At 50.1% G+C, this 12,955-nt stretch overlaps 1 protein-coding gene across 9 annotated transcripts in view; it reads left to right on the top strand.

Moving 5' to 3' along the window:
* PCGF3 (polycomb group ring finger 3) overlaps positions 1 to 12,955 on the top strand; it is a 56,953-nt gene that overhangs the window by 26,794 nt on the left and 17,204 nt on the right. For all 9 annotated transcript variants that reach the window (XM_006931300.5, XM_006931299.5, XM_045056707.1 and 6 more), the window contains exons 7-8: positions 8,149 to 8,259; positions 9,198 to 9,286. In XM_006931300.5, the coding sequence (XP_006931362.1) occupies positions 8,149 to 8,259; positions 9,198 to 9,286 (200 nt within the window). The remainder of the gene's footprint in view (positions 1 to 8,148; positions 8,260 to 9,197; positions 9,287 to 12,955) is intronic.

The following is a 12,955-nucleotide window of genomic DNA, read 5'->3' as shown; positions in this document are numbered from 1 at the left end:
AAGAATTCAAGTTTCCCATAGAATGCAGACGGAAACAATCTTTTGATACCTAAAAGTTTTTGAGTCCTCAGAAAAGGCAAAGAATCCGTCAAAATAAAATGCCAGTACCTTGAAAAATGATCACAGGGTGTTTTAAACATAAGAGCAGGCAGAACCACATGTAGAACCCCATGTGTTTATTGCCCAGCCCCTGCAGCTCACGCAGAGCCCCGTTTCGTCCTCTGCTTCCAGCCATCTTCCTGTCCCAGAAGATACCCTCTTTGTAACACGAGTAACCACAACACTTCGTAAACCTAAGGAAGTAATAGTAATCCCTTAGGATCAAGTACCTGCTCAGCGTCAGCATTTCTAGCTGCCTCGTGAACACCACATGTTTTGAGTTTCCTTGTTGTCGTGTATTTTAATCAGGGTCCAGGTCAGGTCAGCCCCCAGGCCGACTGCTCTGCCCCCTCTCAGCCCCTCCTGTCACCAAGTCTGGACTTGCTGAGGAGGCCCCATTCCTGTGAACCGCTGGTGTCTGCAGGCCTGACAGGATTCTGGCTCGTGTTTTTGGGAAGCCCACCCCCGGGGGTTATTACGCCTGGACAGGTGCAGTCGGCCTGGCTCCCGCGTCACCCCAGCCGCCCTGCCCCGGCAGAGCATCGGTCCACGATTCGTTAGAAGTGGCCAACCCGTGCCTGTCCTGGCGCCCAGCCCGGCCCGCGTGCCAGGTGGACCGCGGGGTTCCTGAGGCCCGTTTTGTACCGACCGGCAGATCGGAGCCTGTCTTTCCTTTGCGCACGGCACGCTGCCTTAGTTCTGACCTCTCCGGCCACAGTCAGGGCCGTGTAAACGTACACGTGTGTTCACAGTGCTTTGTGGTCCTTGTCCCTTCTGAAGCTCGCGCCCCCCCCCCCCATTCCCCCCCTCCCCCGTTGGCAGCTCCCGATACTGCCCTGGGAGTCTGGGGTGACCGGGTGGGTCCCAGGCTCCTCCTGTTGACTTCCTGCCCCAGGCAGTGCCGGCCATCTCCCCACGGAGTCCAGGTGCCCTCAGTATAGGGGTCGCCCGGTGACAGAGTTGTAGTGGAGGGTTTGTGAAGAACGTGGTGCGGGTGTGTGATGACCCTGCATGTGGGACGTGCCCCCTCTTGCCCCTCAGGCAGGTTTTCTCTTCCAGCAGGCGCTCAGCTTCTCTCTTGCTCAGGCTCTCGGTCGCTTGCTGCCCCTAAGTAGAAGGAAACCCTTCCCGGCAGGAGGGCTTCCTCCACACAGTCTGTCTGCTTGTGCCAATGGTCTCAAACCCGGTTTCTCAGACGGAGGCCCCTTCCTGGCAGACGAGCTTCAGCTGACAAGGGCCGGGGGCAGCAGGACGCCTGCCCGTGCCGCCGTCAAGGCCTCCCGAGTGGCCGCTCCCTGGGGTTCGCTCCCCGCTGCTGGCCCTGCACCAACTCGGTTTCTCTGTTCCCTTGTAGACAAGGCCTTTTTGCCGGAGAGTTCATTGTTCAGTGGTCTGTTTCCTTTTTCAGTAGTTTTTAAAAACCTGTCTTTTAGAGGCAGCATTTTAAGTTTTTATTTACTTTGAGAGAAAGAGCATGCATGCACGCGAGCAGGGGAGGGACAGAGAGAGACGGGGGGAGGGAGAGAACCCCAAGCAGGCTCCACACTGTCGGCACCCAGCCCGACACAGGGCTCGATTCCACCAACCATGAGATCATGACCTGAACCAAGATCAAGAGTCAGACGCTCAACTGACTGAGCCCCCCGCAGGCGCCCAAAAGAGGCAACATTTTATAAAATTTATCAAATTATTTTTTTATGTTGAGCCCCCCCCTCCCTTCTTTGCCTCACACTGCGCAGCTGGCTTCTTCTGCCGGCATGGCCGGGACGCCGGGCTGGGCCCTGTCGTGAGGGTGGCTGCGTGGGGTTTGCTCACTCCCGTATGCCTCCTGGGGGACACTCAGGACGTTCTCGTCCTTGGCTTTAACAGAAGAGGGGGTGCGGTGACACCTTTCGCGTAATTTTGTGTGGATGTGGGTGGATGTATTTGGCTTTATCCTGGAAGTGCAATCACTAGGCCAAGGCTGCTGCATTGTTTCTTTCTCTTGCCTTTTCGCCCTGGCTGGAACAGGGTTGGCAAACTGCAGGCCAGATCGGGCTCGCTGCCCATCTTTCCATGGCTTGTGAGCCAGGAATGCTTTTCATACTTCTAAATGGTTAGAAAAAAGTCAGTAATACTTGTGATGTGAAAATCACAGCTCGCTCGCTCCTGTACCGTTTGTGTTCACGTCACAACGCAGAGCAGCAACTGGCGGCCGACGGAATGTGCACTGTGGCCGCTCCTCGCGCTGCAGAGCTCAGAAACGCAGTGCTAACTCGACGGTGTTTCAGGAGCCATGTGCGCCACTGGTGCGACTCTCCTTGCTGCCAGTTCGTACCCGTCGTGTCGAAACAGGAGGAAGGGAGGTATGGACTTCAGATGTTGCCCTTTTAAGCCACAGTGGAGCGTGGACGGTTTTGTGCTCGTGAGCCGACTGCGCCAGGAGGCGCGGCCGTGCCGAGCTGGAGGGGCAGAGCGTGTGCAGGCATCGCCAGACGAGTACACGGCGCTCCCAATGCACAGGAGAGCGACGTCTGGAAAGAACTGAAAGTGTCAAACGGAATACCTCATCGCGGAAATAAAATGTGGATATCAGGCTACAATCGAAGTAGGTTTCTGACTGACTCCTTTGTTAAGCCAAACGAGGAAAGCCGCTTCGTAACGTAAGTTAATCAGATCTCGTTTGATTGTAGCCGCTGAGCCGGTGCGTCCAGAGAAGATAGGCTTGTTTTGGGGAGGGAGCCTCTGGGAGGCAACATCAGGGGTCCACGAGAAGACGAGGCAGGCGGTTTTGAGTGGTTTTCCTTGGCCTTGGTGTCGCCAGTCTGCTCAGTTGTTCATTTGGTGAGTCCGAAGTGACTGAAGAAATAACATCTCTGAACAGTCTGCAGAGAGCAGCTGCGGGCAAGAGTGTCGTCCGGGGGGTCGAGAAAATACTAATTCAGTGCAGCCTGAGGTGGGGTCTGCCAAGACGTGTTCCGTCCAGCGGCACTAGAAGCGTCTGGGGGTCAGGAAGATGCTCACTCGGACAGACTAACGGAGCTGGCAAGAGTGTGAGGTGTTCAGAGGGCATCGTATTCTGCATCAGAGCAGGTACTCTGTGGAAGACGAGTCTTTCATAGGTCACCGAATCAGCGGAGTCCGCGGCAGGCTTCCTTCACTCTTTCAGATGTCACTGGCACCAGGGAGATGAATTTGTCAGGAGTGGAGCCTAAACACCCTGACTTTCTCCCCCAGACGGCACTTTAATAGTGGCTTAGTAGTGGTGTGTGTGTGTGTGTGTGTGTGTGTGTGTGTGTGTGTGTGTGTGTTGTTGTCATTTTGAGCTAAGGACAAATTGAAGTTTTTTGGAATGGAAAGAAGTTCCTTTAACCTGGAATGACTATGGAAATTAGCTTTTGCTAAAGATTTGATAATGTTTCTCCCAACATTATGTTGGGATGAATTCAGCCCAGCGTCACAAGGCACAACAGGACTACTTGCATGCAAACCTCTGTTGCGAGTGAAGTCGCTCAACAGCAGTGAGTGCTGTCCGTGCTACGTGACTTCAGACATCCCGCTTTCAGAAGAGGGGGAGCGAGATCTCTGATCCCATTCAGGTTTGTCACAGGCTGATCTGAGCTCTGGCTCCAGGCCCAGGAGCTCAACACACATGCGAAGGCAGTTTCCATATTTCGGAGTCCATTAACTGTGCCACGGAGGAGCTTTCGTCCGCCCTCTGCCGGGTGCGCTGGCTTGTGCTTGGCGCCACGAAGGCCAGCACCGGGAGGAGAGTCTGACGGGGCTCCCTGAGCGCCCCCACGCTGACGCACGAGCCACACAAAGTCACGTGCTTGTGGACTGATGTCAGCATTTCTGTATGAAAAGACACTTCCAAAGATGAAATGTGTGAAATATCATCGAGATGAACACGTGTAGTCAGTTTTGATGATAAGGAACACTAGCTTTTAACACCAACTAAATGTTATTCCCCCTGAAAGGAGCCCGTTCTTCTTGTCAGTAGCCTGTATTACAACAATTGTACTCAGTTATAATTACTGTTTTTTGAATTTCGTGACTTCTGGTTTCTACTTCCTCATATAAGGAACTCGGAAGCCTCCACTTTGTTCTAACAAATAAAAAGCTGAACAGCCTGAGAAGCCAGCCAGCTTTCTTGGGTCATAAAGAGGGAGGGACACAGGGCAAAGTTCTGCGTCAAGAGTAGAGAGACTGACAGTGGATTTGGGGACACGGCTTCCCGGAGCAGAAACCTCTGCAGGAACCAGCTCAGGGCTGAAAACCTGAGCTGTGGTTGTGGAGCTGCTGGAGGCCCCGTGTGGACAAGTCTGGAAAACCTGTAGGAGATGTCATCGTGGCCAGGGCCTCACGGTATCGTGAACGTCACCTCCAGGAGCTCGGCTGAGGTCTCTCAGCAAATAGCAGAGAGAAATCTCTCATGCTTCTAGCAGGGGGTAGAAAAGGAGCCATTCTGAAATATTTCTAACAAGGCCTGCCCCCGGGGACGCTAGTTAACCAGAGCCCACCTGAGCAAGGGGAGCCGGTCAGCTCCGCTCACCCCTCCCCACCGAGGGAGAGAACGCAGCTGGGAAGCTCTGGTGACGGTCAGTGTGGAGGCGCCACCCCCGGAGCCCTTCCCCCGCCCACCCTGCCCCACATCACCGCGGGCCTGGGCACACCAGCTCTCTTCCCTGGCACATCACATCTGGCTCACAAGGAAAAAATCACAGGGCACACTAAAAGACAAAAACACAGTTTCTAGAGACAGAGGAAGCGTCAGAACCGGACATGGCAGGGATGCTGGTGTCGTCAGACTGGAATTTAAAACAACCGGGATAGGGGTGCCTGGGCACCTTCAGCTCAGGTCATGATCTCACGGTTCAGTTTGTGAGGTCGAGCCCCGTGTCGGGCTCTGTGCTGACAGCTCGGAGCCCGGAGCCTGCTTCGGGTCCTGTGTCTCTCGCTCTCTAACCCTCCCCTGCTCACACTCTGTGTGTGTCTGTCTCTCCAAAATGAATCTTAAAATAAAACAAATAAAATAAAATAACAACTGTGATACATATGCTAAGGGCTCTAACTGGTAAAGCGGACTGCATGCCAGACAGGTGGACGGTGGAAGCAGAGAGAGAAGTGCCGAGAAGGAGCAAAAGATGCTGGGGCAGAAATGAAGAAAGCCTCAGGTGGGCCTCCTAGTAACAGGACTTGTATGTGGAAGGATCTCGAGGTTGAGGACCTGTCAACAGAGACTCGGAGGCTGAAAATGAAAGAGCACACACTAAAACAAAGCCAAAATCTCTGAGGACGTGGGATGGCCCCAGAGGTGTGTTGTGTGTGTAATGGGAACAGGAGAAGCAGAAGAGAAGAGTGAGAAGGAACAGCAGTGAAATATAGTGATGAGATTTTCCCCAAATTAATGTCAGACACCCAACCATGGATCCAGGAAGCTCCGAGAACACCAGGCAGGGTAAATACCAAAAGCACGACACCCATGCATGCTCTTTTCAAGCTACAGAGAAACAAAAACAAGCCAGAGTACAGAGGAACAAAGATCAGAATTCACCTGGCTTCTCCTCCAAAACTGTGCCTGCAAGGAGAGTGGAGGGTGAAATGTTTAGTGTCGAGAGAGGAAGGCATCCATCAAGAATTCTGCACCCTGAGGAACTACTCCCCAGACGTGGAGAAGTAAAGACTCAGTCAAACAGAGATGGAGGGAGTTTGTTGTCTCTAGACCAGCTTTGCAAGAACAGTTCCACGAAGTTCTTCAGAGGAAGCATAGGTCGGAAACTCTTGACCCGCAGGAAGGAGCAGCAGTGAAGGTAAAGTGAGAACTTTTGTTTTTCCAAATCTGACAGGTGACCGTTTATTCAAAGTGATAAGGAGCAAGAATGTACTCAATTACTTACTATGCTGTGGACGTGTGTATATTTCAATAAAAGTGCGCCTTCTTCCTGTTATGCACGTGCCTGCCTCATATCACAGTCTTGCCGCTAAGCTCACACATCCCCTCCTGTAAGAGACCTTTGTCAGCCTGAGCTCTGACTGTGACGTTGAGTCCGAATGGCGAGCGTGGACGTGGACGTGGGTGGGGCCGGGGTGGGAACGCAGTCCACCTTCCACACCCGAGTGTGAGGTCGGCCATGGGGCCCCGTAGGTGCCCTTCGTCATTGAGGAGGTGCCGAGAGCGTCAGGAAGGGACACTGGCTTGTGCCCAGGGTCACGTTGCGTTACCGCTCCCCTGGATTCTCACAGCATGGTAGTCACACCAGGATTACGACTTGTAATTTTTACCTGTGACCTCACATAACCTGTCCTTTGCGTGACAGCATATCGTGGTGCTGGCTCCACATCAATAAATACGATCTGTATCATTTTTTTAAGGTTTATTTATTTGGAGAGAGGGTGTGCACCAGCAGGGGCGGGGCAGAGAGAGAGACAGGGAGAGGGAGAGAATCCCAAGCAGGCTCTGCGCTGTCGGCACAGGGCCCGAACCGGGGCTCGATCCCATGACCCTGGGGTCATGACCAGAGCAGAAAGCAAGAGTCCTGATGCTCAACCGACTGAGCCACCAGGAGCCCCTTAAATAGCAAGTTACCGTGCTGAAAATCATCCCAGTTAACATTTCTGCTGGCATATTCCTGGCAGAGAATATTGTTATTTTCAATCTTTTTTCATTCTGACAGGTGAAAAATGTTTAAATGGGAATTAAAGCAAGGTAATGGGAGCTGCCCCATTTCTACAGGTGAGGAGAGAATTCTCTCTCACACTGACCAGCAGGGCTCCGTCACCCTTCTTGGAGAACCTGGGAACAGCCCCACACCATCTCACACCTTTATTCCTGAGCCAGCTCTTACAGGATTGTTTGATTTCTTTTCAAGCTAATCCAAATTTTCCAGACCAGCCTTTTGGTTTGGCACTTGCCGTATTTGGTTCCAGCAGCCCGTCCCTCTCTAGTCCGGCAGTGCTGTCCCTTCAGTTCTGAGGGCCACCCTCTTTCCGCCAGAGCCCCACCCCCTGCATTGATGCGCTCCCACATGACTGGGCACGCCAAGCGTCTGTGTGGGTCCAAGATGTGACCAAGATGTATTCCTGGCTCGGTTGAGCTCATGGCGTATAGAAGACAGACATGCAGGTGAAAAGTGCAACAGTTACCAAGTGAGCTCCACAGAAATGTTTTCCATAGAGTCATTTGTAGGTTATTAGTTGGAGCAACTTGGGTGTGAATTTTCTTTGCTGCTGCTGTGCGGCCCTGAGCAGCGACTACTTACTTCATTCCCCGGGTGTTCGCTTCAGAGTCACTTGTTGCTAAAAGCCCATCCGTAGCTGCCTTGTGTCCTACGCTCCTGCCCTCTCCTTGTCCGGCCCGGCCCCCGCTCCATTTGGGGAGCCTCCTCCGGCGTAGCCAGCAGTGACTGGAGTGCTGACTGTGGGGAGCAAGAATGCTGACTGGCATTGCTTCTGAGGAGGAGATCACAGGGCCCTGTGGTGGATGGCCTCTGTTCCCCAAGGAACCTTCCTCTGGCTTCCTCCTCCTCCGGATGCGGCGAGCTGTGATGGCTGGCCACGGACACCAGGGGGCAGCGTTTACACACCGCCGGGCACACCTGGGTGGCCATCTAACTGTGAAAGCACAGTGCGAATCAGGGGCACTGTTGGTTTCTAAGCTGTGGCCGTAGGCCTGAGGTGCTAGAAGGCCCGAGTCTCCTACTGAGCAGCCTAGAGGTCAGCGGGTCGTGTTTGCTGTGCCCCTGAGGAGTCCCAGAATGTTGACCAGACGCCACATGTTGAAAACAGCAGTCTTGGGTCTTGGGGGTGGGGGGAGATGGGGGCGGGGGGAGGGGCATCTCTTCACACAGCTGCCCCGTCCTGCAGCCGGGAGTCTATGCATCGACGGGGCGGGGTGGCAGCCGCTCCAAGATCCTGAGGATTCGGTCCAGATTTATCTTCTCATTAGTGGCAGCCGTCGAAACCTCCCAATCCCGATCCGTCGTTTTCTTCATGTGGTGTTTGTGAACAGCATTTTAATGTAATTCGTTGCCTCCTTAAGATTAAAGAATATATATTCATTTTTAATAGCGGAAATGAGAAAACAGAGGGAATTCTACCACAAGTTAGGCATGGAAGTGCCTGGAGACATCAAGGGGGAGACCTGTTCTGCGAAACAGCACCTAGATCCCCATCGGAACGGTGAGTGGGCTTCTGCACACCTGCTGCCAAGGCCGGCCTTTATTATGAGCCCCTTTCTCAGGTGGCCCTGTGCCTCCCTCCAGCGTCCTCCGGCACTCCTGGTGCCGATGGGAATGCGGGGCGGAGCTGAGAAACGGCTTGTGGACAGAGGGGTCCTGCGTAGGCGAAGTGAGGGAAGCATGGGGGCCCCGAAAGTACCTGGAGGTGGGGTGCAGTGCAGGCGGGCCTCCTGAGACTTCCCCTCAACTGTCCTGTTGTAGAATGGCAAAATGACATTTGGATTCACTGAAAAATTAGTGGTATTTTTAAATCTACGTGCCATAACAAATTATTCAAATCTTTGATGCCATGGTACTTTTCTAGTGAGCACAGGGATTCCTGAGAAGCTTCTAGACCACTCTGTGTGTTTCCCATAATCTTAGAAGAAAGGGGAAGTCCTGGCTGGGACCCCTGGGAAAGGTGGAGCCCTGCAGAGACGGAAGGAAGGCAGTTGGGGGCTGTTTGGGAAGCCAGGGGTCTTGTCCCAACTTCTTACGTACAACGGAGTCTTCATTTTAAAAGTAGTGTTGGAACAATAAATATTGTGGGAGTCCTGCATTACTCGTGGGTAGTTGGTGTGTTAAGCATTGAATAGTATTGGGTGTGGGGGGCTTCTCTGCCCCTTTCACTGTCCCTGTCACCCTGCTGTGCCCTTGTTCACACACTCACAGACCCATGCACAGCTGACTTCAGCTTCCTGGGGCCCCTGCACTTTACAGAATACGGAGTTTTAGCAGGTGCTCTGGAGACCAGCTCTCCCCAGTTGCATATGCTCTTAAAGGTGCAACTGTCTTATTTGAGTGAATTTTTACAGCATTTTGAGTATACCATACAGTTAAAAAAGTAATGGTTTAACATTCTGGATTTCATAATATAGTGTCTTCTGTTTTTGCTGAAAGGTGAAACCAAAGCAGATGACAGTTCAAACAAAGAGGCCGCGGAGGAGAAGCAGGAGGAGGACAACGACTACCACAGGAGCGATGAGCAGGTAGGTGGCGCTCTGCCTCCATGGCCGCCCGCCCGCCCGCCCCCTGCAGGTGCCTCATACCCCGTCCCGTCCCAGCGAGAGAGGTGCTTCGGACTGTCCCGCAGGGGGCTCCCTCCACTTAGGAAGGAAAGGCCAGACAGCCAAGTAGACATGTTAAAACGTCCAACGTCTTAGTTTTTCCTTCTCTTTCTTTTTTCTTTTTAATTGCCACAGTAATATATGCTTACTATAAAACATCTTAAATATAAAAACATTAAAGTCCATTCTCCACACATCACTCCACAGGTGGGAAAATTTGGTGCCGGGCGTTTTTCCGTGCATGTGCCCATATTATATAAAAGAAGGTACGGTCCAGTCATGTATTAAAGGAAAAGAAAAAGTGCAACATTGAGGAAAACCTGTGCAGACGTCATTTACTGCATTACCAATTTAAAAAAAAAATTTTTTTTTAACGTTTATTTATTTTTGGGACAGAGAGAGACAGAGCATGAACGGGGGAGGGGCAGAGAGAGAGGGAGACACGGAATCGGAAACAGGCTCCAGGCTCTGAGCCATCAGCCCAGAGCCTGACGCGGGGCTCGAACTCACGGACCGCGAGATCGTGACGTGGCTGAAGTCGGACGCTTAACCGACTGCGCCACCCAGGCGCCCCTGCATTACCAATTTAAAAAAGAAAACAATCACAGAGATGCCGTTAAGAGCATTTGATCAAGCCCTGTAGCCATTCCTACCCAGCTTTTAATACAGCATCCTATACCAGTGAGAAAATTAAAAGGCCACAGAGTGGGGGAAAATATTTGCAAATCATATTTTTTGTCTTTTTTTTTGTCTTTTCTGTGTATCTATTATAATTTATTGTCACGTTAGCTAACATACAGCATATACAGTGTGCTCTTGGCTTCGGGAGTAGATTCCTGTGATTCATCGCTTACATACAACACCCAGTGCTCATCCCAGGTGCCCTCCTCGATGCCGTCACCCGTTTTCCCCTCCTGCCCACCCCTCTACCCCCACCATCAACCCTCAGTTTGTTCTCTGTATTCAGGAGTCTTTTATGGTTTGCCTCCCTCTCTGTTGTAACTTACTTTTCCGTTCCCTTTTCCAATGGTCTTCTGTTAAGTTTCTCAAATTCTACATATGAATGAAAACATATGATATCTGTCTTTCTCTGACTGAATTATTTCACTTAGTGTAATACCCTCCAGTTCCATCCACGTTGTTGCAAATGGCAAGATTTCGTTCATTTTCATCACCAAGTAATATTCCAGTGTATATATAAACCACATCTTCTTTATCCATTCATCAGTTGATGGACATTTGGGCTCTTGCCATAATTTGGCTATTATTGGTAAACATTGGGGTGCATGTGCCCCTGTGAATCAGCACTCCTGTTTGGATAAATTCCTAGTAGTGCTATTGCTGGGTCATAGGGTAGTTCTATTTTTAATTTTTTGAGGAAACTCCACACTGTTTTCCAGAGTGGCTGCACCAGTTTGCATTCCCACCAACAGTGCAAGAGGGTTCCCCTCTCTCCGCATCTTCACCAACATCTGTTGTTTCCTGAGTTGTTAATTTTGGCCACTCTGACTGATGTGAGGTGGTATCTCACTGTGGTTTTGATTTGTATTTCCCTGGTGATAAGTGATGTTGAGCATCTTTTCATGTGTCTGTTGGCCATCTGGATGTCTTCTTTGGAAAAGTGTCTGTTCATGTCTTTGGCCCCTTTCTTCACTGGATTATTTGTTCTTCAGGTGTTAAGTTTGATAAGTTTTTTCTAGATTTTGGATATTAACCCTTTATCTGATATGTCATTTGCAAATATCTTCTCCCATTCTGTCAGTTGCCTTCTAGTTTTGTTGATTGTTTCCTTCACTGTGCAGAAGCTCTTTATCTTGATGAGGTCCCAATAGTTCATTTTTGCTTTTAATTCCCTTGCTTTCGGAGATGTGTCGAGTAAGAAGTTGCTGCAGCTGAGGTCAGAGAGGTTGTTGCCTATTTTCTTCTCTAGGGTTTTGATAGTTTCCTATCTCACATTCATGTCTTTCATCCATTTTGAGTTTATTTTTGTGTCTGGTGTAAGAAAGTGGTCCAGGTTCATTCTTCATGTTGCTGTCCAGTTTTCCCAGCACCATTTGCTAAAAAGACTGTCTTGATTCTATTGGATATTCTTTCCTGCTTTGTCAAAGATTAGTTGGCCATACGTGTGTGGGTCCATTTCTGGGTTCTCTATTCTGTTCCCTTGATCTATGTGTCTGTTCTTGTGCCAGTACCATACTGTCTTGATGACGACAGCTTTGTAGTACAGGCTACAAGGCTGGGATTGTGATGCCTCCAGCTTTGGTTTTCTTTTTCAACATTACTTTGGCTATTTGGGGTCTTTTGTGATCCCATACACATTTTAGGATTGTTTGTTCTAGCTCTGTGAAGAAGGCTGGTGCTATTTTGATTGGGATTGCATTGAATGTGTAGATAGATTGCTTTGGGTAGTATTGACATTTTAACAGTATTTGTTCTTCCAACCCATGAGCATGGAACGTTTTTCCATTTCTTTGTGTCTTCTTCAATTTCCTTCATAAGCTTTCTATAGTTTTCAGCATACAGATCTTTTGCCTCCTTGATTAGGTTTATTCCTAGGTTGTTTGGGTTGTTTTTTTTTTAATTTTTTTTAGCATTTATTTCTTCTTGAGAGACAGAGCACAAGTGAGGGAGAGGCAAAGAGAGAGGGAGACACAGAATCTGAGGCAGGCTCCAGGCTCTGAGCTGTCAGCAGAGAGGCCAACCAACAAACCGCGAGATCATGACCTGCGCCAAAATTGACTGCTTAACTGACTGAGTCATGCAGGCGCCCCATTCCTAGGTATTTTGTGGTTCTTGGTGCAATTCTAAACGGGATTGATTCCTTGGTATCTCCTTCTGTTGCCTCATTATTGGTGTATACCAATTTCTGTCCATTGACTTTATATCCTGTGACTTTGCAGAGTTCACATATCAGGTCTAGCAGTTTTTTGGTGATGTCTTTTAGGTTTTCCATGTACAGTATCATGTCATCTGCAAAAAGTGAAAGTTTGACTTCTTCGAACTGCCAATTTGGATGCATTTTATTTCATTTTGTTGTCTGATTGGCTAGGACTTCCAACACTATGTTAAATGACAGTGGTGAGAGTGGACATCCCTGTTGTGTTCCTGATCTCAGGGGGAAAGCTGTCAGTTTTTAACTGTAGGCCTTTCATATACGGCTTTTTTGATGTTTTTAATATTAAAAGAATTATTCACCATGACCAAGTGGGATTCACTCCTGGGGTGCAGAGCTGGTTCAGTATTTGCAGATCGATCAACGTGATATATCACATTAGTAGAAGACAGGATAGAAACCATATGATCCTGTCAATAGGTGCAGAAAAAGCATTTGACAAAATACAGCATCGTTTCTTTATAAAAACCCTTAAGAGGGGCGCCTGGGCGGCGCAGTCGGTTAAGCGTCTGACTTCAGCCAGGTCACGATCTCACAGTCCAGGAGTTCGAGCCCCGCATCAGGCTCTCGGCTGATGGCTCAGAGCCTGGAGCCTGTTTCCGATTCTGTGTCTCCCTCTCTCTCTGCCCCTCCCCCGTTCATGCTCTGTCTCTCTCTGTCCCAAAAATAAATAAAAAGACGTTGAAAAAAAAAAATTA

The sequence above is a fragment of the Felis catus genome, chromosome B1 (assembly GCF_018350175.1).
Source record: "Felis catus isolate Fca126 chromosome B1, F.catus_Fca126_mat1.0, whole genome shotgun sequence".
Lineage (NCBI taxonomy): Eukaryota > Metazoa > Chordata > Mammalia > Carnivora > Felidae > Felis > Felis catus.
This window is presented reverse-complemented; position numbering and strand designations above follow the sequence as displayed.